We start from the raw sequence: 24,936 nt of genomic DNA, 5'->3' as shown, positions 1-24,936 counted from the left end.
GATGTAGAATGACAAGACCGTTTTGGCAGACCTGCTGGCCACCCCACGCTTCACAATGTTTTGGGAACTGAAGCTAGGCTTTCAAATGGGGTGGGTGGCCAGCACTTATTTATGCCCAGGTCCTCTGAAGTGGGGCATCTAACTCCCTTGGGTACCTTGAGGAGTCTCAGTCCTGCCAGAGCTTCCTGGAAGGATGCGTTGGTTCCTGGTGGAAGCAGACACGCCGCTGTGCTAGCATCCCACATCACGGCACCTGGGCACTGTACTAACAGTGTAACGTGTCTAGAAGAGTTTAGCCTCGAAGCCAGACAAGAATGAGGAGGGGGACCAGGCGTAGAGAAAGAGAAGCATTTGCTGCAGCAGGTCACGGGACCGAATGCAGGTCTCCCGACTCGCAGCGCAGCATGCTAACCGTTGGACTGCGCTGTTCCCCTGCGTTATACATGCCAGTCATTCCTGACAGTAAAGCATTTACCCCCTGGAAAGCATGCCAGCATGTAGCTAGACTTCTCCACATGCAGTGTTGGTGCCTTACATCAGTGCCGCCCATCATCCGGCTCCTGACAGATGCCAATCATTGCATGCAGGGACCAGGCGATTTGCAAGGGAGCCGTGAAGTCGGGAAGGCTCTGCCAGTCGTCAGGCTGATGTGCAGCTCAGGTGGAGGTGGGACAGCCGCGAGAGGCATTAAACCTTGGGTAACATCTGTGAGCTGACTGCTTTACGACACCGCACCTGTCTTGCCACGGCTTGCTTTTTTTAAATAGGGCCGTTCAACCCAACATCCCCGTTTGTTTGCTTGCTTTATAACTACGTGTTCAGAGTGTAATGTGCCCTCGACATCACCTTGCAGAAAGCTGCAAGCCATTTAGGAATGGTACTTAAAGCAGAAAGGCAATCAATATGGATGGGAAACGAGGTGTAGCTTTGTGCTAAGGGCGTTACTTTCTATTTTCCCAACAAAGGGAATTAAGCTGACATCCTTCCTGTGCTGGCCCTGACGCCTCCCTTTGTGCCCGGACACTTGGGGCATTTCACTAGAGTGGTGTATGCCAGTGTCAATTAGCCCGGGCACACAGATGAGAAGTTATCTGTCAATTATCTGGAAAGGACAGATGAGAAGTTATCCTGGAGTATCTGCATACAGTCGGTGCCTCACTATTAGTAATAGCCTGGTTGCCTTGAGCCAAGTGGCTGGACAGGAGCTGATAAAACTTTCAGCCCTACTGCTCTCCAGGGTGATTCCACACCAGACTGGGTGGCATGACCGCAGGGTAGAGGTCTGCCGTATCTGTCCACTTCCTTTTTAACAACGTACGTGTACGGTGGTGTGTGGTCAGGTCTTAGGCTGTGATCTGGGATGAAGTCCCTTGGACATAGGAGTTGAAGATACTGCTTCAGCACAATATCCAGCGTGCCACGGGAACAACAGTGCCCGTAGTCGTGTTCAACAGAAAACATGCCGGAAACAAATTCCTTCCTAGGCTCCAGCAGCCGTGCATCCTTAGACGTGACATCTTAGCTACATGCAATGACCATAAACATTAATGAAGGACTTAAGTTCCCCAGAGCAGTGTTAAGACCAGCCACACTCCCCAAGTCCTTGCATCGACTTACTCAATGGAGTCAGGGGCCAGGCCTAACAGACGGCGGACCCCCGATCACTCGCTAGTTGTCTTTCTGTGGTTCGTTTTCTCTGCCACCAAAGACAGAGAAGCTATTCTGATTCCATCCACTGGACCTTGCAAGTCTGATACCAAGAAGTTGGGAGAAATCAGTACAACGGGCATTAAACAAAAAAAGGCCCGATGGAGCTAATTTAGCAGGATGACAAAAAATGAGGCTGCAGCAGTGGGTAGGTGAGCGGGGGCCTCGGGTCTGGTTGACGCTGCAGTTTTGCTGGCACAGTGTTGGCCGGGAATGGGAGAGGATCCTACCTCCTCTGAATGAGTTAGGGGAAGATGCATGCTCCCTAACACAGTCACGATAGCCCCAGCATCCCTGCTAGTCTGGGTCTCTAGCTTTGTGTGGGTTTCCTCAGGCCATTACCAGTGCATTTCCTCTTGTTACACACATCCCTCCCCCAAAAGGCAGGGGGAAAGGGTCCTGCCGCCTGGGACACTGCCTTCTACATAGAAAACCCGGAGCATAAGGCACATTGAGTCTCACCAGGGCTCAGAGTCCATCCACACCGCTTCTGCTATGGCCTGCATGGTTGGAGCTGTTGAAAGCTGCGGGCAGAAAGCCTGGCAGGGAGCCGCTGTAGATGTGATAGCGTCAATCGTCTATGAAGTCTGACCCTGCTGTGGGTAACGCTCTAAAAGCTCTGGCCTTTCTCCAAGTGCCGAATGGGAGGAATGCTAATTTTTGGCTCTATCTTTATTTTATTGATGTATTTAACCAAACCTTTGCCCTCCAAAGAGTGGTCAATCGATATATTGCATGAAAATGTATTAATTACATCAGGGTTTGGTTCGATAATTGATGGACTGGCATTTCTTCAAGGAAGTGGGCAGAGAGACTGTTACTTTAAAGTAAACATTGTAATGGCCAGATGTAAATGCATTTCTTTTCTTTTTTTTTTGCTTTATCACTCATGCAAAGTGCTGATGGTTTCTTTCCGTAAAGGTTACCTAGGGCACTGGGGCTCAACCTCCAGCCCGCCGGCCGCATCTGGCCTGCAAAGCTGTGTCCTCTGGCCCGTGAATCTCACCACGGGCCTGGAAATTTGGCAGTGGGGCAAGTGGCAGTGTTAATTGCCCCCATTCTTGGAGCCATGTCAATTAAGTTTCCAGACCTGCGGGGAGCCCTGCTTGCTGGATGACATGACCCCGCGTGCTGGCCTGCACCCGGGTGTGGGGTCAAACTGCAGCTGGATCTGGCATGCAGGGCCAAACCAGCGTGCAAGATAATACCTGTGGCCCAACCCCATGCTGGATCAGGCCCATGGACTGATTACACCCACAGGGACCGTGGTCTGTGGTAGATGGTCTGTGGACCATCCCTGGTGGATGGTCTGTGGACCAGCCCCACACCACTCGTCCAGCCCGCAGGGCCAGATAGGTTGAGCATCACTAACTAGGGGCGTATGGGCTGCCCCGATGCTATAAGTACACCCCAGGAAGGGTAAATGTCTCCTGCTCCTTGGCTGTAGCTCAGCGTTTGGGTATGTAAAGCTGCACTCTCTGTCCACGCTCAGAAACCTTTTTAAAGGAGGGATGTTGTCCCGTTGTTTTTTATATTTAAAACCAGGCAGGAAAGACCCACACAGCTCGCGGGTGGTCCAGACCGCTCCTGTTCACCACTGAAGTATTTTGTTCCATGTTCACCTGCCAAAATCTGCTTACACTTAACATTAACTCCATCTAAGCATACCAGCTCATTCAGAGTGAAAAAAAAAACCCAAGCAGGGATATTCTACTGGTCCCAAACCAAACATTGCGTTTCCAAGACATTCAGAGGGAAAGAAATCCAAACATGCCGAGGTAAGAAAGGGTATGGATAAAGCAGCCAGACAACCTAGATGAGGCCACACAGAGAAAACAGCACTGAAAAAGAAATCTAATGTGCTCTTAAAAGCCAGTGTCACATTATCCGGAGCCAGGGATGCTACAATGCCTTCGTGGCAAGTAGCTGCCTTGTGCCAAAGCACGGCAGAATTAAGGTTGTTGGGGAACACTGAAAAATAGTCATTGTGGAAGGTGTCGGTGAAAAAGAAATAATGATGATAAATAATTTGTATAAAATGATACATTTAACACATCTAGTGTTTCTTGGTGATTTACAACAAAGAGTAAGGGCTTGGATTTGCTTCTGTGGACATTTTAAGTCGCGCGCTCTGATCTGGTGGTGTTCGGGAAGCACTCTTCAAACTGGCGAGTTTGGCTAGATATACTTGGTCTGGTTAGTCATGTGTTGGTCGTGTTCCCCGAGTTGCACAGTCCTTCGTTGCGATTGGGCAGGAAAGGCACGTGTATTTGTTCCTGTTGCTGGATTGGATGAGCTTGCAAACAGGTCTGGTGCTAACACACGGGGAAAAAAATGATTTCCTGGAACAGTCAGGCATGCAGACTTGACATTTATTTTCCATAAACTGTCCTGCCAGTGAAACTCAAATGCTAATAGGAAGAGTACACAGAAGAGTGCAAACAAGGCTAGAGTGAATTCATTTAAACAAGCCTCTGGGTAGTTGTGGGAAATAGTCCGCGGTCTTCAGGCAACTCTAACTCTAAATGAGAGTATTGTTAAGGACTGGAGAGTTTTGCCACGGCCGATGCTCAGGTGTGGCCATCGCCTTGTCCCATCAAAGATCCAACACGCAGAATAACTAAGCGAGGTGCTTTTTCTTGAGGGCACTAATAGGTGTAGCCAATGCATTTCCCTCTGCTTTCACCTTCTCTTTTCTAATCAGATCCAAAATGTATGCTCCGCTGAAAAGATACTTTGCAAATGTGAGTCACGTGAGCTGTTTGTTCTGTGAACTGAGCCTACAGTCATTTCTTATGCCAATTAAAAAAAAGGAAGGAGAAAAAAATTAATTTTCCAAGGACTGGGTGGGTAGCCAGCTATTTGGTAATCTATTAGTGTAATGTCTATTAATCTCTTCTGACAGGGATGTGCTGTTTACTGATTAGGAGAAGAATGGCCTCCGGCACGCGACTCCAGAAGTGTCTCTGATTAGCTCTGCAATGTGCAGAAGCCAAATGGTTCCTTTCAAATGTTTTCTTCCTAAATCCGTGCTTGATCAGCTCCTGTTTCTGAGTGTGGGCCTCCTAACGGTGCTGAGAAACCCTCTTCCAGCATAGGGTCATCCTCAGCCTGGGCCTGCAGCAAGCTGGTTAAACCCCAGTGACCCAGTCTTTGGATGAAGGGCTCGGGGCATGATTTCTACTGGATATGACTAATTCCATTTCTTCTCTGCTTGCCTGGATCTGAGATGTCACGAAGGGACTACCGAGGCTCGTCCGGCCCTCTGATTACTCCCCCATGCTCCCATGCACGTGGGCACCAATGATACAGCCAGGGGAGACCCTGAGTGCATCAAAAGTGTCTACAGGGCTCTGGGTACAAGGGTGAAGGGGTCGGGGGCTCGAGTTGTGTTCCCGTCGATCCTTCCAGTCAAGGGCAGGAGTGGGTGCGTCCTGTAGATCAACGCCTGGCTGCGCAGGTGGTGTCGCCATCAGGACTTTGGCTTCTTCTACCAGGCGATATTCCTGCAAGAAGGACTGATGGGAAGAGATGGGATCCACCTGATGAAGACAGGGATGAGCGTCTTTGCAGACAGGCTCACGAACCTAGTGAGGAGGGCTTTAAACTAGGTTTGCTGAGGGATGCAGACCAAAGCCCTGAGGTATATGGAGAAGCGGGGGACTTGGAGGCAACAGGGGAGGTGCTCTCATACTTCCTGAGAAATCAGGGCAACCAACTGGTTAGCTCAAGTGCCTGTACACAAATGCACAGAGCCTGGGAAACCAGCAGGAAGACTGGAAGTCCTTGCAGCCGGTATCAAGGGGGGTGCCCCAAGGGTTGGTCCTGGGGTCAGTTTTGTTCAATGTCTGCATCACCGACCTGGACGATGGGATGCAGTGCACCCTCAGCAAGTCTGCAGATGACCCAAAGATGGGGGGAACAGTAGGTATGCTGGAGCGTAGGGCTGTGTCTGCAGCCTCCAAGAGTACAGCGATCCCCTTCAAATAACCGGAAAACTCAACATGACCGTGGGCTCTCCCTGCATGACCGCTGACATGAAAATCAGAGAACATGAGGGTTGAAGGGACCTCAGGAGGTCACATCTAGTCCTGCCCTCTTTTCAAAGAGGACCAGCCCCAACTACATCATCCCAGCCAAGGCTTTGTCTACTGGGTCTTAAAAACCTCCAAGGTTAGAGATTCCCCAGAGGCTTTTAAGACCCAAGTCAGACCTGACCACCTGCTCCCCAATGAAAAGAGATTTGGAGGATGAGGAGAAGGAAGGAGGAAGACTGAGGGAAATGTGGTCTGATAACTTTAACCACCAAACAGTCATAGCTCATTGCTTCCAATTATATCCAGCATAACTTGGCATTTCCACAAAGCTGAACAGGTTTCAGAAGGTCAACTAATTTTGTTCATGATAAATCTAACGGATATGGGATTACTCCAGTAATTTTCACAGGGCCAGGGACTGATGTGCATTATATTCAGCACACTGCTCTTGACACATGTGTCCAGCAACTTATTAGGAAGGAGATATGAGGATAATGAGTTAACGCAGTGGGGAGGGTAAAGGGAGGCATGGTAAAGACCGTGTGACCCAGTTAGACTAACAGATAAGAGTTAAATAAATATAGAGCTACTGGGTATAGCAATAAATAACACACTTGGACCAATTCGGGCCTGCTGTGACTTCACAGATGCCCCTGGACCAGGGCTGAATTCGAATCACATATAGCTCCAAGCAGCCGCTATGTATTAAGCCCTGTTCTCATGACCTCTATATCATCTAATACCTGCTTTCACCTGTAAGCAGCATTAGCATTGTAAATATGCCAGCGATATTAATAATGAATGCTTTAATGTTTACAGAGTGCCTTTTATCCCCGTGAATTCCAGCGTGTTTTGCAGGTTCGTACGACAAAACCATCTAGGTCCCTTTGGCCGCTATTAAAATGCAGTCACTGCAGCAGAGAAGTAGGGCAGCTGGCCGTGTAGGGGACATTCAGGGCCACTTGTTTTGCAGGTTGACCAGACACTTGAGCTAGCTTTGCCCATGGTTTAGCATCCCACATCTCGTGGGCATGCAGGCTGTCGTGTCAGGACCCTACAGGTGTTTGGTGAGCCAAGGAAAATGAGCTTCGCTGCTTGAAACTCCGTCCTCAGATGGATCTCTGCTCTTGGGCTATGGCTCTCAGAGCATCCTTCTGCTGTTTCCAGCCACCCTGGAGAAAGGCATTTTACATTGCCTTAAAAGCCTCAGACTCAGGGATGCGCGTCCTTCTGCTAAGAGTAGCCGCGCTGCAGCCGGCTTTTAAAAGCAACCGAGAAGCCTTAAGATCTCAGTGGGCAAATTCCTTGGCGGGATAGTTAAAGAATAGCACTGGAGGAGAAATGGGAGAGGAGATCACAAGGGCTGCCACAGCAGTGTGGTCCCTTCTGAAATAGAGGCATGGATAAAATGCATGCATTGTGGTTTACTAGCACAGAATAACTGCTCGGTGCCCATGAGACGGCTTCAAAAGTAGCCCCTTTTTCGCCTCTTCATGCATGTGTTTGTTGGCCAAACACTTCAAGCCTGCAGATCCTGAATGAGGCCCCTGGAGACCCGACCCACAGAGGTTCAGGGTCAGGGCCCCACTGTTTTCTGTGGAAGTTTTGGCATTGCAGCACCTCTGGAAACCGGATCGTTTCTTTAACAGCCTAATATTAACTCAGCCGTGGCAATGGGGCAGGGTCCCTGTGGTTAGGGCTGGGGACTTGAGCCCAGACTCCTGGTTTCTGCAACCAGAGCCAGGAGAGAGAGTGCTTGAGTGCCTAGAAGAAGAGGTGAAGCTGTGCGAGTCAGGACTGCAGGACTGTCTACCCAGGAGCAGGGACCGGCAGCCAGAGCAAGGGGACTGGACAACACGCTGTATTTATTCTGACTTCCAGTGCCACTTAGACCAGCCACTGAACTGCTCTGTGCCTCACCTTATGGGAGGATGATAATTTCCCACTCCCTCCAGGGAGGACTTTCAGGCACAATTTCCTGACACTTGCCAGGGACCGGACATCAGGTGCCCAGAAGCGCCAAGTGTTGGTGCAGAGGTGATGGGCAATATAGAGCAATAGCCCACTGCTCACAGCGGGTCAGGGGCTGGTGCGGGTCCTGCTGCCTCTGCACTCGCTGCCTGCTCCTTCCCATTCCCTGTGAGCTCACATGACTTTAATTGTCATTTTGCTTGTTAAAAGCAGACATAAAGAATTTCTCGGGCTCAGGAAGGGGGGTCAGAATATCTGATCGTGGTTTTCAAGGCAGCCGATCAAAAGCCTTGCGCATTTGGCATGGGGCATATTCTCCAGCATTCACACATGGATCGGTGTATTTAATGCCGTTAGGAATCCCTCGCTCCGGCTCTGGGTTAACCTGAAATTCATCTTGGCTCTGCTGAAGGGTCGGGTAGGAGCCCACCCCTGAGCTTTCAATGGGAAACGGAGAGAAAACATATGTGGCTCACTTGAACCAGAATGCAAATCCTCTGACCCCAAAGGATGGGGGCCAGGGGCAGATTTGGCTGGGTGTCTAGTCAGGAAACTTTGTCTTTCTTTGTGCCGTGGGCATTCGGGATTCGTCAAGGGTCAAATTCATGTCTTCAGGGAAATCCAGCAAAAGCAGCCTCAGGACATTGAGATTGGAGCGAGGCCCAGGGCTCTCCTGTCCTCAGGGGTGGATTTTGTTCTTGCTGGGTTATCTGAAGCACGCTGAGTGCCCCAAGAGATCTGGGAGAAAAAGAGGCAGCCTTGAAGATCAGCGCTTGCAGGAGAGCATGTGCTGTGACGCAGGGAACGTGAAACCTGCTGATTAACTATGGGAACACGACCAACCTGCTCTAGTTCTCCGGGGTTTCTGTAGCTAGTTACTGACTGCTAAGCCATCATGCTGTCAGGCAGAGATATTCAGTCTCGGTGGGGGCAGCGGCACCCCTCGGCAAGCTGGGCCAATGCTCAATCACTATTTCCATATGTATTCACATACCATGTGCTTTCCCCCCCCCACCCAACCAACCTGTTCAGAGGCAGGTTCCTTGTTTCAGATGCCCCCCACTCCCAAATTTCAAAGGCTGATTTTCAACGAGGGAAAAGGTACGGATGGTACGTGGATGAATAAGTTATGTGTTAAAAGCCTACTACTCCTAATCGGTCATGGATGGCTTTGGCCAGCACAAGCGGCAAAGACTTGGGCTGTAGTGATGAAGATGCCCTAGTTTGATCCTTCCCTTTCTGCGAGCCATCCCAGAGGCTGGTATATCACCAGCTCACTCTCTCAAAGAAGGAGCAGAAGGGTCTTGGGTAAAAACAGACTATAAGCACTGGGCCCAATTTTTTCCTAAGTTCGCCCCTTTCTGCACTGTAGAAAGGTGGTGAGCAGAGCAGGTCCCATCCAGGCAGGTGCAGCTACACCATGTCTCAGTTTGGTCGTTTTGCTCCCGAGCATCTCATACAGGCCTCGTGCGCTCCTGCTAATTACAGCCAGGAGGTGCTTACGTCTGGTACAAATGGCAAGCTTCGTGCAGTCTGAGCGATCGTCCCGTATAACCAAATCTTCCAGCGCCATTATGGGGAAAAGAAAAGCATTCCCAATGGAGCGGCTAATAAATCAAGTTACAAACAGGGTATCTGAGCTGTGGGAACGCAGAGGGAAGGCTTTGCTGCCATGCAATGACCAGTTCAGCCGCTCCACCGAACGCACAACCCTCCTGTCCCCAGGATGTGACTCCAGCACTGGCTTTGCAGCTGCTCACGGCAGCTTTTAAAAAATGGGTTGGACTTACAGAACTTGAAAATCCCTCCGCACGTTATTCAGGCCAGTTTCTTGCTGGGAATAATTAATGCATAAATTGAATGGAAGTAGTGCCCGTATTTGCTCTGAGCATAAAGTAGCCCCTTCCGCCAGCGTCTCCGAGGCACGCGTGACTCACTCCTCGGTGGCTAACGCGACGCGCTCGTGGTGATGCAGTCTCCCGGAGCCAATCCCCCATCTCTGTCAATAGGCATTAGAAGCTATTTTATCAGAGGTTAATTGCTGTGGACACATTACATATGGCCAGGAACAGGAAGACGGCATGTTGCTTTACAGTGACTGACAGTTTATTCTCACGAACCATCTGGTCGAGATTCTCTAAATGTCAATTCAAATTAGTCTAATGAACACGACTGCATAGATTTCACTTGCCTAAGAATGCGATGGGGCACCAGGAGAAGAGGGGGGTATTTCTTTACTTGGGCACAAGTACCTGTCTTCTCTCTTCTAGTATGTGGGGTGGAAGTCACTTAAAGGCTCCAGGGGGATTATTGGTTCATACTTCGAACAGGCCTATAGCGCACGGAGTTGGTGCACACGTCCAGCCCAGGTTTCTATCGACACATTAAAGCCGCTCAGTCCCTACAGAGGGTTGATATGAAATGTCTGCAGACTATGTGTACTGTTGCCTTCCACTGGACAGCAAGAGAACCATTTGGGTGTGTGTCATAGGCCCTATATTGCTGATGGCCAACAGCGATCCAACGTTAGCCAAGGAGGCACAGACCTATGCATTTGGAAAGCGAGGGCTGCACAGCCGATCTGTAGGGCTAGGCTTAGTAACAGCTGCAAAATCCTTAGGTTGCCACAGTTTTACTGCACACCTCATCAGACAGAAAGGGATTTAAAAAGGATGCTGTGCTATCCGAAAGCTTGCTGGAAACATCAACCTGCCTCCAAGTGGGAAAGATATCAACTCGAACCAAAAAACTCTGTCTATCATAAGATGGAAGGCAGCTCTGGCCTCTCGCTCAGCATACAGCGCCGGGCAACGTCTGCTGACCTAATGGCAGCTTAGATGACCAAATGGAAATAAAATTGCACCCTTAATGCTGAAGCCAGCTGCGCGCTTGCGAAAATACCTAGACGAGCTGATGGAGGAACATTGCATTCGGTTGTGATAGCGGGGAAGGTAAACAATAGCATCATTTTCTAGCACACAGGGGGTCCTTAAGACCATTCACTGTGATTTTACAGATGTAAGGGCTTTCCCAAGGAGATCGGCCACTCTTTAATTACACAACACAACACAACTACCCACCCCGTTTCAAAAATAGCAGAGGTGATCATGTGGCATCTCCTGTTGCTTCATGTCCATCTAAGCCTTCCCTAAGGTGAGGAAGAAAGTCATCACAAAGAGAAAGGCCTTGACTCTGCTCCTAGATACAGTGTTAGTAGTTACCACCGCTGGGTTTTGGGGTGGCGGGGGGGGTTGTTTCATTTTGTGTTCCCGTAATGGATAAAGCTACTGCTATTTCCCTAAATACCAAGCCAATCCATTATGTGGCTGTCACAGGTGCACTGTACTGTAGCAGTATGCTATATTGCTTCTTCTCACCAGCCCACTTTATTAATGACAACAAATTGTAACAGCATTCACACTCAACCAAAGACGCAAGTTAGTACTTCACAGGGGACAGAAGCAGCAGATTGAGAGCTCAAGGTGAAGTGTATGGGCAGAGTGTAACGGCCTTGAAAATGTACCGTTCGTACCTGGAAATACAGATTACAGGTCATTGCGGGTCACCATAGGGTACTTTCCTGGCAACAGATTAGGTTGCTGTACTCTGATCTTTTTTCCCCGCAGTGCCACATTTGTAGGGGATTTTCATAGATAGTTTCATAGATGTTAGGGGCTGGAAGGGACCTTACAGATCATCAGCACTTGGGCAAGAAAGACTTCTGGGGTCAGATGACCCCAGCAAGGTGGGAGTCAAGACACTATTGGAAGAGAAAGCTAATGTTTTGCTAAAGCTAAAATGTTGTTCCAGCCATGAAGTATTTGTTTCTGAGTTGGCCACTAATTTTGGGCACCCAACTGGAGGTAGGTTGGTCCAGGTTTCACAAGGTAGCAACCACCCAGACGTCTCCTTGGATGGATGGAAAAAGTCCAGTTAGCCAAATGTAGAGAAGACTTCTGAGATTCTCGCACACACCCCCATAAGAGCACCTTTGTGAGCATGTGTGGTTGTCTACGTGTAGTTACCTTAAAGGTAGAGAAGTGACATTTTAAAAAAATCAATGCAAACTGCTTAAGTAGCTTAGCCTTGTTCGTTAATAATATTCTATCAAGTTTGCGCTACGTTTTACATGATTTGCCCTGCAGAGCGAGGAATAGCTGATATTTCATGACATTATAGGTCGTATCCGAGACCTTACTGCAAATATAATTGCCTGCACTTCAGCTTCCCATTACTCGAGGAGGAATTTGTATCCGGGATGGCCAAGTTAAATAGGTGAAGTATAATAGGAGTATTAACGATAATAAATATTGATAAGGTGTCTTCATGATCAAAGGGATATAAATGTCTTTCTCAGGCTCATTGGGCTAGCAGTCTTGGAAATGTTTCATTCTTAAGCTATCGCATAGCTGTAAGTACAGCAAAGGAGCAAATAGGAACTGGGCCAGAAGATCCATTCTCATTATAGCTTGTACCAATGGCACGAATCGTTTCAGAAACTCCTCATGGAGCCGCATGCATCTTTAGAGGGAGGGAATCCAGGAGATCATGACATGGAGTTGTGTTTGATTTGGAAACAAATATACAAATCGTGGCCCTGGCCGTCTGCTCTGTGCAGAAAGCCTATGAATGCTGCCCAACGTCAAACAGAGCTCCAGCATGCCTTTTCTCGGCAGAGAAATGGATGACGGTGCTGCCTTTCTGTGACACGCTCGGGCACTAATGGAAATAATGATCGGGAAGGCACAAAAGCTGCCTCTGCCGCCCTGCTCGGTAAAGAAACAGAAGCTCTGATAACTCAGCATCCCTCGTAAAATAACTGTCCTGTCAGGTGCTGTAAATTAGGTTCTCAGAGATGATAAGCACATCAGAAGCGGTGCAATAAGTCACCGTCGCAAAGGCACTGTCAGCGGTGTGTGAAATCAGGAGTGGGCTTCCTTGCAAATGGAGACTGCATGTTTCAGAGGGACTGGAGGGGGTTTTTCTGATGTCCCCCGTCACACGCAAAGACCTCTCTGGGATACCTGGATCATAGGGACACACAAAGACTGGGGCTGCTGGTATTGGCACTAGTTTTTTGGCAGGCTCAGTAAAAGCATTGATCCACTGCAGTACTTCCCTATCCGCTGGAGTACACGGGCAGCATCAGACACAGAAACCCACTTGAATCTGTGGCTTTCAGTCTTTTTTCATCCTTTCAATTAGGCATCCAGGGTGAGCATTATAAATGAATGGACTCCAGCGCAGTCCTAGGAGGGGAGCAAAGGTTATTTTTAGAGCTACGGTCCTAGGACAGGCTCTAGTTAGAGCACAGGGGACAAATCCTTGCTAAGTTCCCCTTACACCAATGTGCACCAGAGGAAGCCCACTGAGCACAATGGAGACATGACACAACACAAGCCAGATCTGGGTCTGGCTGCAGCCGTGCTAGTGAACACGACCCTTTCCTTGCGAGAGACCCCCGAACATGTTCACATACGCGGACCCCACAGGGCACAGACTAGATCTTGCGCCTCTGCCTGCTCTTCTCCTGGCAAAGTTTGCTCTGCTATTGTTACCCTGTTTAAAGTTCCCCAGAGGAGACATGGATTTTTGTGAGTGCTGCTTGCAAACAGCCTAAAGGTAGAAGGATTGTTTCAGTCCAAGGGCCGGGAGTCGTTAGGAGATGGAAATGAGCAATGGAAAATTCAGGCTGAATATCTAGGAGAAAAATCCCTCCTGGTGAGATCTGTCGGATGTTGAAATTTGTTTCCCAGCCGAAGTAGGGCAACTGGAATCAATAAAGCCAAGGGAAATGTGTTCTGAGCAGGAGAAGCAACAAATCAGGGTTAAATTCGGGGTTCACTGATGGCAAAACTCTCACCGACGGCAGTCGGGAAACCCAAAGCTTTGCTACAGTTCAGTGCCTTTGCCCTGCAGTGGGGACAGGCTGCTCATTATGCTTTCCCCCCGACCCCACAAAAACTTACCTCTGTCCTCCTCTTTCTCTCGCACGTTTCTGCCTTTGAGAGCCCGGCTCCAGGTCCCACCATAATCCCCCACCTTGCTTCTCTCGGCGGTATCTTTGGACGTGCTCTTGAACCAAGGCCCGAATCTCCTGGCAGGGTTCAGAGACTCCGGCGCCTCCTTGAATCCCCGGTTGAGCTGAAGCACCCCGAGGTCCTGAAGTTCTGTCCTTTCGCTGGTGCCTTCTATAGGGTTGGGCTCATTCTCGGAGACGGTCGGCTCCCCCGTAAACCCAGAGTGCAAGAACACCAGGCTCCCTGCCGTCAGGTAGAGAGCAATCAAGGTGAAGAAGCGAACGGGTTTCCGACGAAAATAACGCTGGAACTTTACCAATAATTTGGCCATATCGCCTTCATTCCTTGCTTGGATGTTGGGTGGGAAATTGTAAAACAAAGGCAGTGATTGTAATATTGCAACTGTAGCTGCAATGTCCGAGACCAGGCTGGGAATGACGGCTATACGGCAAGTGGAGAAGGAAGGACAATGGCTTTCTGTCAATCCCCCCGTGGTGCTATTGCAACGGATGGAGTATCCTTCCCGGATTTACTTTGGGTAGGAGACTGTAGCTGCAAAGGTAAAATGAGGCGGGCGGTCTCGAACTCGTACAAAAATATCTCAGAACTCTCTCAAGTCCCAGGTGGTTGGGGAAGGAGTTGAAAGTATATTTTTCAGTTCCTGTTTTTGTGCTCAGAAAAAGAGGTATTTCTCAAAATGTATCACGGTTGCTTCTGCTTGGCTTCACTTATTCGTCTCCTGCTAAAGTTTCTAAGGGGTGCCCTGGAGACTCCATTGATGGAGGGATCATGTTAAGAAAATCGAGTGTTTGAAGGCGATTTGAAAGCTGATCAGCTGACCCAGCTCCCCTCGCTGGCTTTCTCAGCTTTCAGCTCCTTGGCGCAGGTTCTTGCAAGCATTTCTCTAATGGAAATGGCACTGTCTCCTTTTCAGCCAAAGAACGAAAGGTCCCTGGATGCTTGTCCAGGTATGAAATGCTGACTGGACCCCTTTGTTTAGTGTATATCCATTCATTGCAGTCTCAGGATAAGAGACCTCTACCTGCAAGTCAAAGTGAAAAGAAATCATTAGAAAACGTGTGCTGTCGAGCGTAAGAAGGGAACAGGCTGTAGGGTCAGAAACCCTGCACACCCTCCCCCCCCCCCGCCCTTGAAGAAAGTTGGGTCACAGTTGAGATACAACACCAGTCCTGTTCTTTACTTTGTAAGCTGAGCACGTTGGTACGCCAGCCAAGGACACTCTCCTGTGGAAATCTGGGGCTGCCTAGGGATCTGTTGGTATGATGTGCACCCTAAGGTCATTTGAAATGCTCTGGGGTAGAACTTGGAGCCTCCTGTTCTTTTGAAGTAAAAACACACACGTCTCGCCTCCTACTGACTCTCCACTGGCCTGGTCCATTAGGAACCCCCTTAAACTGTGCTTGTTATGATGGTAGGTCATTATGAAAAAACAGCGGCCTCATCCTGTTCATATCTTTAGGACCCTGCATCTGAGGGATGAACTAGCTGGTTCGCTTAAAGGCAGAAGTGACCCAAACCTTTGCCTAGAACTGACCCTGAACTTGGTTGGGGTTTGTTAAGGTTCCAATAATTTTCCACTCATCGTTTCTTCGCCATGAGGGTCCCTGCACAACTGATTTCAGAGGGCGCTTGTACACGTGACCATGCCGTGATGTGCATGTGACGAAAATTTCCCTTTGTGTGGCTTAGTGGCATCACATATGACATGTACCTGAGCTTTGTGGGTTTTAAATGAGTTTGCAGTGTTGCGAACTAAACTACATCCCAATGTAGTTTAGTTTGCAATGTTGCAATTTGGAACATCGCAGCCATTAGTCAGCTTGTCCCCTGGCCATGGGAGAGGCGAGCAGGCTACGTGGAAAAAAAGGATCAGGTCCCTCACTCCATCTGCCTTCAGCAGGCTTCTGCAGCCAGCAGGACACCTGGGGCCACCTGGGAATGGGCTGGCTTGCCCCTGGGGCAGCACAGGAAGGTGGCAGGAGGATGACTGGGTTTGCTGGCAGCCAGACGTGGCAGGAATAGTGCAAGGGGTGCTGAAAGCCTGGGTGGGCTCAGGGGAGCATTGGATAGGGTGCCTCCAAGCTGGGGCAGCACTTAGACAGCTAGCAGCCCACCCAAGCTTCCAGCACCCCATGCATTTTCCCCCTGCCTGCTCCAGCCACCAGCAAACCCAGCTGCCCTCCTGCTGCCTTCCCGTGCTGCCCAAGGGGCAAGCCAGCTCATTCCTGGGTGGCTCTAGGCATCCTGCCAGCTGCAGGAGCCTGCTGAAGGCAGAAGCAGCAAGAGGCGTGATCCTTTTTTCCACAGAGCCTGCCCGCCTCCCCCATGGCTGGAGGGCAAGCTGACAAACTAACAGCTTAATAGCCCCCCAGCTGCAGAAGAGGTGGACAGACACTGCCAAAAAATAAAAGGATCAGGCCCCTCATCACTTCTGCCTTCAGCAGCACTTGCAGCCACCAGAACCATCATATATACAGTGATGGTGATTGAAATGGTGAGGTTTCAGTTAAAAACTCATCGTTTCAATTTAGGGGGCTTAGAATGCAACCCGAAGGACTAAACCTCTGTCGCATGTACAAGCGCCCAGCAAGAGCTAAAGATGGTGAATACCAGAGTCGCAGCTATTTCTCATGGAATATTTAACCCCGTTCAGCCTGGCCCAGATGGCTGCCTGAAGCACTTTTTAAATATGGGTCTTTCCCTTTTAAACTTACTCTGCCTGAGTTTAATGAGAAGTAAATGATGCAAATTCCTCCCCTCCACAGTGATTCAGCACCTACAATCTTCTATGCCTTCCAGCCAATCTGAGAGAGCCCAAATAAAGTGAGGTCAGTCACCGGCATTGTTTCCAATTAATGTTTTTCCAATGAACATACACTCCTTAGTTGTGTTCACTTAAGAAAGGCATAGATTTTACATTCAGGGTTTCCTCCCATAGCCAAAAGTAATATGCAGCAGAGGCTTTAAACTGCCGCAGTCCCCGTTATCTGAAATCTCAGTGTTGGACCTGGGTGCAGACTTGGTTTTCCCATCTGAGGAAACAGTCACAAAAAAAAAGTCTTTCCCATTCCAAAGGTCAAAACTTCAATTTTATATGAGTCGACAATCCAACCCAAGCATCAATTTGGGTCAATTGAAATGCTTCATTTTGATTTTCACCTTCTTATGTTTTAAACATTTTTGCTCTCACTGGCTCAAACCGTGATACATACAACAAGTTACATTTAGATCAAAAGGTGGGATATTTCTTTTTGAGGCTATCTAAATAGGGACAGCTCAACAATTTAAAAACTCTTCTCCCCCAGCCCAAAAAAACCAAGACATATCGGTTCCAATCTTTTCTGTCAAGCACTTTGAGTTTCTTGCAAAAAGAATTCCAGAAGAGCTTTTGCTCCATATGCCTCTATGGGGGCATTTACACGTGCACATTTACTGCTCAGTAACCTAAGTTACGATGCAATAATTGAAAATTACTGCACAGTACAGGCGCATGTCTACACATGCATGCCTGAACTGCACAGTAGCTATGGTGACTTATGCCAACTTGGGCTTAAATTTGCTACCAGCATCATGCCTGATTAGTTACTGCGCAGTAATGCACATGTAGATGCGTTACTGCACAGTAACACTGTGTGTGTGGACTGGCTTGGAACTAACTTTACTTCCATGTCAGTCCAAACACAGCATTGCTTCACTTTAATGCCTGCATGTATAGATGCCAGCCCTAATCCACTTACTGCACAGTAATTTACTGCACAGTAAATTTAATGTGCAGTAAATGCATGTGTAGACACGCTCTATGGTTATGAACCTTACAGATGCTTGTAAGGTCAAAGAAAAGCTCAGAAGGCTGGCCATGTCTATCAGCCCACTGAGCTCGCTTGGTTAAAGCACACCTGTCTCCTGGAGTCAACACCACGAAGAGAATGATGCAGCTGCATCACATCCAGGTGTCTTCATAGCTGGGTTGACTGGGGGCACCCTTTGGCATGAGTCCAGAGTTAAGCAACCTCATGGTTTCTAGGGCAGTGGCAGGATGCTTTAACATCCCCGCCATGGGTAATTATGGATGGGGAAACAGGTGTGCAGGTGAAGTGACTCACCCTAGGTGATTTGGCTGGGGTGATATGACCACGGCACCTGTTCCTGCCTGGGGCAGGGGGTCAGACCTGATGATCTGTTTAGGACCCTTCTGACCCTTAGCCCTATGAAACTATGATGGTCACACAGACAGTCTGGGCCACAGGTGGAAAGAGAGCTGCAATCCCTTGGCTTCTGCTTCTGTGCTTTAGCCACAAAACCAGGCTTCCTCCCAGGACTGGCCAAACCAGCCGAAAATAAAGCCATTGTTCTGTTCCCCCCCGTGGAACAGCTCTTGCTCCGTATCTCCCTGGCAAGGCTTGTCCTGGGGCATAAAGGCAGCTGTTTGAATTCCTGCGGGATACCATGTCCAGCTGCCGATCCTACCAGCTTGCTCCTACAAGTTGCTCCTACAAGGCTGAGTTTGCAAACTCTCTTGGCTCCTCCAGTAGCACCAAGTGAAGGTGGAAGCTGTACTGTGCATTAGGGATACCCCTGCAGTGACACTAGCTAAGATGCAGCCCACAGGACTGAACCACCCACCTGCTTCAGCCCAGAAGCAGGTCTCCATTTTGTAGACCATTTTTTTTTCAGAACGCCAAGATGCCCCTTCTTTAAAGGGATTTTGGCCCTTGAGTCCTGTTGATTTCAATGGGACTTGGGTATCGAATTTTTGGAAAATCAGCCAGAAGCAATTAACCGTCTGAACTATGCACGAATGAGCTGATGGGCAAGTCTCTATTCCCACCTGCTGACCTGCCAACAACCCAAAGATGTGCCTCATCAGTGGGATGCCCAGGGAGCAAGGGGCAGGGCTGTGAGATGTGCTATGTTGCCCAGAGCACCAGCACAGAAGGGCAATTGCCATGTAATCTTGGAAGGGACAAGCTGGGCTTCATGGCCAGCAGTGAAGTTTGCAAAGGTGAGGGTTTTATGTCATTTTAGGGCCATTTCATTTCTAGGGAAGTTCAAGTGAAGTTTCCTAGCAGGGGGAGAACAGCCCTTGGGCACAGGCATGATAGTATATACAGACGCACAGACACAGCCAGCCAAACAGGCACACATGCAACCCCAAGGCTTGCATCTTATTGCATCTTTTTTTCATCCTCCATCCCCCTCCACTCCTTCATCCCGCACTCCCTCTGTACCAGCTATTCCTCCTGCTGCTTTAGGTATCAGTTCCCAGCTGTTTTCCCATTTCCTCTCTTGTTTTTCCCCGGCTCTCTCTGAAAATGGATGCCAATGCGGGGAGAGCCACGAGGTTAGGGTGAGTCTGAAATGAAGCAAAGCAAGCCCTCCCTTCCTCCGCTGCAGGTGGGAAATGAGATCTGTGCAGAGACCTCAGACTGCCCCTCCTCACCTCACTCTGTCGCACTTCCCTCCGGGCCCCAGCAAATTCCTGGAAAGCAGATTTACATCTAGGTCATCAAAGGGGCATCAGTGATGCTCCAGCATGGACCAAAGGCACAGTCCTGTGTTTGGCTGCTAATCCGGATTCATATTTAATGAGCTAGGAACTCTTTGGTTGCACAGCGGCTCCGGGGGAAATGTCACAGTTAATCATAGCGCTGTCCTAACAGGAGAAATCTAATAAAGACACAGCCTGCAGTGGTCCTTTGGATTTGATTTTCTGTTCATTGCCTCTTTCCGGCTGGGAAGTGATGGCATCCTAAAGGTTCAATTCCTACAGCATAACTGTTTGTCCTTCAGCTGCCAAGTCCTCCGCTGCTGCAAAAGCCCAAAGCACTGGTTGTTCCTGGGCTTAACGTCTGTTATGCAGTTAGCTGTGAATGCAGGGGACTGGATTCAAAGACCCCATGGACCCTTCCCTCCCTATGTGCCATATACTTTGTATGGCTGTGAGGGGACCTCAGGAGTTCTCCTTGTCCTCGAGGCAGTGCATTGCCACTTTAAGGTGGCTTTAGGAATAGGACCAAGCTAGGAAAATCACCCTTGTGACTCCCAGAGGTCAAATCCTTCCACCAGTCCCTCACCCAAGTCAGAGGGCCAAAAATGACCGTGCACAATAAGTATGTGCGTGTCCAGCTGCCCAAGTGCATGCACAACCCCCCAGGGAGACTTGGACTTCAAAGATGTTGGTGCTGCCTCAGCTAAGGTAGAAGTTGATCAGGTTGTAAGGCCAACCCGAAAGCTATCTACTCAGCTGCAACTGCGCCCAGCTCTAGGGACCACAAAGCTGACCATAAAGGAGACACTCGCTTGCCCTTTTGTGGCTGGGGGCAGTTTGATCCCTTGTGGTCTCCCAGGTGGGCCCGTGAGCCCAAGGAACGCTACGTGGGATGCAGTCGTGACGGAGCAGCCAGGCCCGTGTGCAGACACACATGCATGCCCCTTGGCCTTTATATTCCAGCTCTGTGGTTGTCCGTGTCAGGCGCCCCCATGCACACAAATAGCCAGTGCAGGTACGCTGGCCAGGAGACAAGCCACAGCGTCGGTCAGGCACTGATTTCCAGCACGGAGTCTCCCCGCGGCGCACGTGACACGGCTCTTCAGTCTGACTCGTTAGTGGATTGGCGCCTCTTGATGAGACATAGTGGATGGCTTTAATTATTGCAACACAGAATCTGGAGGATCCCCTTCCCCTGCCTACTAATCAGCTGCACGTTCCCATGTGCTTAAATTCTTGGCTACTCACCACAGCCTCCCAGCTGACTAGACGAGGAAGACCGAGGGCTATTTTGGGGCATAACCAAGCCTCCCTCTTCTCTCCCCGAGTTTGCAGCCAGGGCTAGGAATCGATCAGTGGCACCTCACAAGGTGATCTCTTCACAGCAGTACAGCTCTTGGCATAACCACCCAACGAGAGCCGAGCCCTCTCCATCGTCTGACGGATGGGCTGGAGCATGCTGTGCCTGTCCGCGAGCGGTAGCGGGGTGGCGGTGGCTGTTACCTCTGTCTTTCACACCAGTTTTCAACATATTCAAGAGCTTGGGGCTGGGGCTGGGGCTGGGGCTGGGGCTGGGGCTGGGGAGACAAGGCTCAGGATAGAGCAAGAGCCCATTAAAAATGCTTGATAGTTGCAGATCGCTACCGCAGGTGTAATGAAATTAGAACGCAGATCGGGTGTGCGAAAGTGCGCTGAGCTGTGTTTGATGCGACAGGGGTCTTTAACTCCTCTTCTGAGTGGGCTCACGTCAGGCAAAATGGATCGCAATGCAAACAGGCCCACTCCCTGGCATAAGCCAGGGTGATTTTACATCACAGATTTTATTGCAGGAGCCCAAGGCTTTGGCAGTGCCCTCGGTCTCTTCCACTCCCTTTCTGTGGCACATGGTGGGCTTTGAGGCCTTTGGGGGTTTTGGGGCCAACCGGTTTCTCTGTCCCTGTTTCACTGGGACTGAAGGATTTTTATTGGCACTGTGAGCAACAAAGCCACAGTAGTAGGCCTGGCCCCGTGGTCCTGACTTGGGAGGCGCCCTAGCTGTGATTGACCCTTCTCTGCTGCCAGGACAGAGGCTGAAGATAGAGCGGACCCCTGGGACCCCCAGTCACCCCCTCCCCTTTCAAATACGGACTGAGGCAGAGCTGTGGAGATGCATGAAGGACCTCCAACGGGGGCTTCATTCCTCACGGGTGCTGGGTTTTGTCTAGAGCAGAGCTACGCGCCTGTCAACCATGCCACCTGCACCTGGGGTTGCAAGGTGACTGTGGTAAAGCTGGGAAGACAACACGAGCAGAGCAGCGCCAGAGGACGGTACCTCTCAGCGCACACTGTGTATGACCGGTAGTATTAATATTTTAGTGCTACTTAGTTTACAAAACAACGTGGATCCCGTGTCTTGATGGCGTTCATGAGATATGAGTTTGCACCTGACTTTGGACTTGGGTGGAAGGCCGCCAGTTGACCATGTCAGCCCCGTTGGCAATGGAATTGGCCTGCCTCATCCACACCAGGCTGACGAGCTGGTCAGGCTCAGACAGACATCTGACCGCCTTCATTTATTTAAAAAAAAAAAATGCTACTCATCTTCCATTCCCTCACCCCTGCTGACCCGCTGCGTAACACTTCCCTCCCGCTCCATTCATTCGACCACTGAACAGCACTTCCCAAGCAAGATTTGTATGACGAGATGCAAGCCGTAGCGCTCAGCTTCACTCACAATGATAGTCGCTATGAATATCATTTCTCTAAGGAGCCTGCTTTGCAGCTGCAAAAGCTATTCATAGCACCAGGGGTTAGAAATCAACCTCGGCCCATCAGCTACTTGGGTACCCATCATATTTCTGCGTGGAGGAAAGAAAGCCCATTGCAAACCTAATCCGCCAGTGCAACAGGGACCCAAACCAGAGTGGGGCCAGGAAGGGAAAATGGGGGGAAATAATATCGACTAGCCAAATGCTCTTTCCTCAAGGCTTAAATTTCATGCTCCTGCCCTGACCCCTCATGGCTCAGCAAGATCACCCCTGCAACAAGAGCGATGATCTTCAGGGCCTGGAGCTCTGTACCCAGCCGGACTTAGATTTGTCCCTTTCCTCCTGCAAACAGAAAGGGTTACTATACAGCACTATATCTCCACGCTGGAGACCAGGGGACAGCCTCGCTGCTGGGGTACCGCATGAGATGTCTTAGGGTCTGGAGTTGCTCGTCATGGCCTCACCCTACATGGCGTCATTTGGAGGGGTTATTTTACTGCCCAGCCGTGAGTCCGTTCTCGTTTGCATTAAGTACCTTCAAGAGGCAGCTGCAAGTTGCACAATGAATATGCGGTGGCAGCCGTACAATACTCCAAGAGGTTTAATCTCCGTGAAGCGGCATCTCTTAGCACGCCTTCCACGCTAGCTTGCTGACAGCGCGCCCGGCGTCTCTCTGCATACATACTGGCTCATTTTCTATAGCTACGTAATTTTTACTCAATATCGGCTCTCGAGGAGCACAGAATGTACCGTCTGCAGTTCTCTCGCGGTTTTTCTTTTTAATTTATCTCCCGTCTCCTTCCCAAACCTGACTAGACGAGCTGAGCTATTTCTTTCTGTCTCTCTTGTTGTTGGTTTTTTTTAACACATTGAAAGCGTTTTCTGGATTCTTTACCTCTCAAACATCTCTCCTAGTCCATTGGGACTCTTTCTATCCTCAGATTTGAAAAGCAGTGAAGATTACTGCTGTTCCCAGGAGCTCAGAAGTGTGCTAGATTTCCCCAAGAAGAGATCAATGAAAAGTCAGTCAGCTCCTCTCTTTCGTGACTTGGAGACCTGCAAGCATTAGAGGTTCTGATGGCCTTTCAGTTCTCAGCGATGGCTTAGCTTTTACAATCGACTCCATTTCCATCCCGTACCAAGCCTGAAGAAGCAGACTCCCAGGGAGGGAGAGTTGCTAATGGCAGATGGAGATTTCCTCTCCAGGCTACCAGCTTTGAATCCAGCCCTTGGAAGCAAGACTCATAGGGTAAGTGCCAGCTCTCTGGTGCCCCCTGTGAAATGGGTTGATGGCTTGAGCCCAGTTGCTGATGGAAGGTTGATTGGTTCAAGCTGACCGTGCACCGAGTTGACTTGGCATATTGGCTGTGTTCAGTAGTTCCCTCGGAGACCTGCAGCTACGTGGAGACCATCTCTAATCAGTGCAGCTCTTGCTGTTTTCTAAGCCTCACAGAATCACAGACAAGGGTTGGATGGGACCTCGGGAGGTCCCATCTAGTCCAACCCCCTGCTCAAAGCAGGACCAGCCCCAACTACATCATCCCAGCCAAGGCTTTGTCTAGCCGGGTCTTAAAAACCTCCAAGGATGGAGAGTCCACCACCTCTCTGGGGAGCCTTTCCAGTGCTTTACTACCCTCCTCACGAGAAAGTTTTTCCTGATATCCAACTTAAACTTCTCTTGCTGCAAGTTGAGCCCATTGCTCCTTGTTCTGTCATCTGCCCCCACTGAGAGCAGCCCAGCTCCATCCTCTTTTGAGCCCTGCTTCAGGGAGTTGAAGGCTGCTATTAAATCCCCCCTCCGTCTTCTCTTTGCCAGACTAAATAAACCCGGTTCCCTCAGCCTCTCCTCATCAGTCATGCCCTCCAGCCCTCAAACCATTTTCATTGCCCTCCACTGGACTCTCTCCAACTTGTCCACATCGCTTCTGTAGTGGGGGGCCCACAACTGGACACAGGACTCCAGATGTGGCCTCTGAAATAGGTACCATAGCAGTGCATACTCATAGTGGCAGCTTATGCCAAAGACAAACGGTTGGTGCATCTCAGCCTGCACATGGACAGCGATTTGGGGGAGTCAGCGATCAAGGTCAAAAGACTATCCTAGCAACCCATGAGGTGAGGGTGATTAAGGCCAGTTGAGGTTGCACTGATTGGGGCAGTGCTTGATACAAGTCTCTGGTACATAGGAAAGTTAGGGCTGGAAAGGACCTCATGAGGTCTTCTACTCCAGGCCTCTGCTCGAGGGAGGACCAAGCCCTGGCTAAACCATCTCAGCCAAGTGAGCTGTCGTAGGACTGACTCTGTCTCTGCCCCCGCCCCATACATCCCGAATGGGGCAGAGTGTCACCCAAGGACCCTGAGAGGATGCTCCTGTCCTTCCTGCTGCCTGGACAATGAGACGCTCCTTGGTGATCAAGAGAGGAGCCGCTTCGGCACTCCTTCCCATAATAAACGGACACAACTCGTCGTTCAGCTGAACCTCTGAGAACCATGCTGACCTCCCAAGGAGCAGGGGGCAAGTTGGTATCACACTTCAAATGGCCAAATTCTGGCCTCGCGCAGTCTGAGGGCACTGACTTCAGCGGAGAGGCTCCAGAGTGACTCCGGAGTAAGTAAGCAGGAGTAAGTTCTGGCCTGCCTGAGCAAGAGGAATATCCCATTTGGGCTCATCTCCGTGTCACTCCCACCAGCCTGCCCAGGAAGAAAGCACTCTTTAGTATCTCACACGCCTGTTTCCACCTTGCCTCGTGAGTACCGATCTGCAGTCACCTCTTTGCCACTCCGAGCGGAGGATCAAGCCCATGGTCTATGCAAGACAGCCTTTACTGAGAGGCATGCTCCTTGCATTAGCAAGAAGTGATTCCCCCAGCCTTGATGCTAGCGTGTTCCCAGGATAAGGAGTATCTAGCATTAGCATCGAGGCGCTGAAGGGTGGTTCAGCATTT

General features: G+C 49.9%; 1 protein-coding gene across 1 annotated transcript in view; it reads right to left on the bottom strand.

Annotated features, from left to right (window-relative positions):
- Positions 1–24,936, bottom strand: part of WSCD2 (WSC domain containing 2) — a 106,391-nt gene that overhangs the window by 48,281 nt on the left and 33,174 nt on the right. Inside the window, exon 2 of the mRNA XM_019486781.2 lies at positions 13,685–14,777. Coding sequence (XP_019342326.1) covers positions 13,685–14,066 — 382 coding nt within the window. The 5' untranslated portion in view covers positions 14,067–14,777. The remainder of the gene's footprint in view (positions 1–13,684; positions 14,778–24,936) is intronic.

This window comes from Alligator mississippiensis, chromosome 10 (genome assembly GCF_030867095.1).
Source record: "Alligator mississippiensis isolate rAllMis1 chromosome 10, rAllMis1, whole genome shotgun sequence".
Lineage (NCBI taxonomy): Eukaryota > Metazoa > Chordata > Crocodylia > Alligatoridae > Alligator > Alligator mississippiensis.
This window is presented reverse-complemented; position numbering and strand designations above follow the sequence as displayed.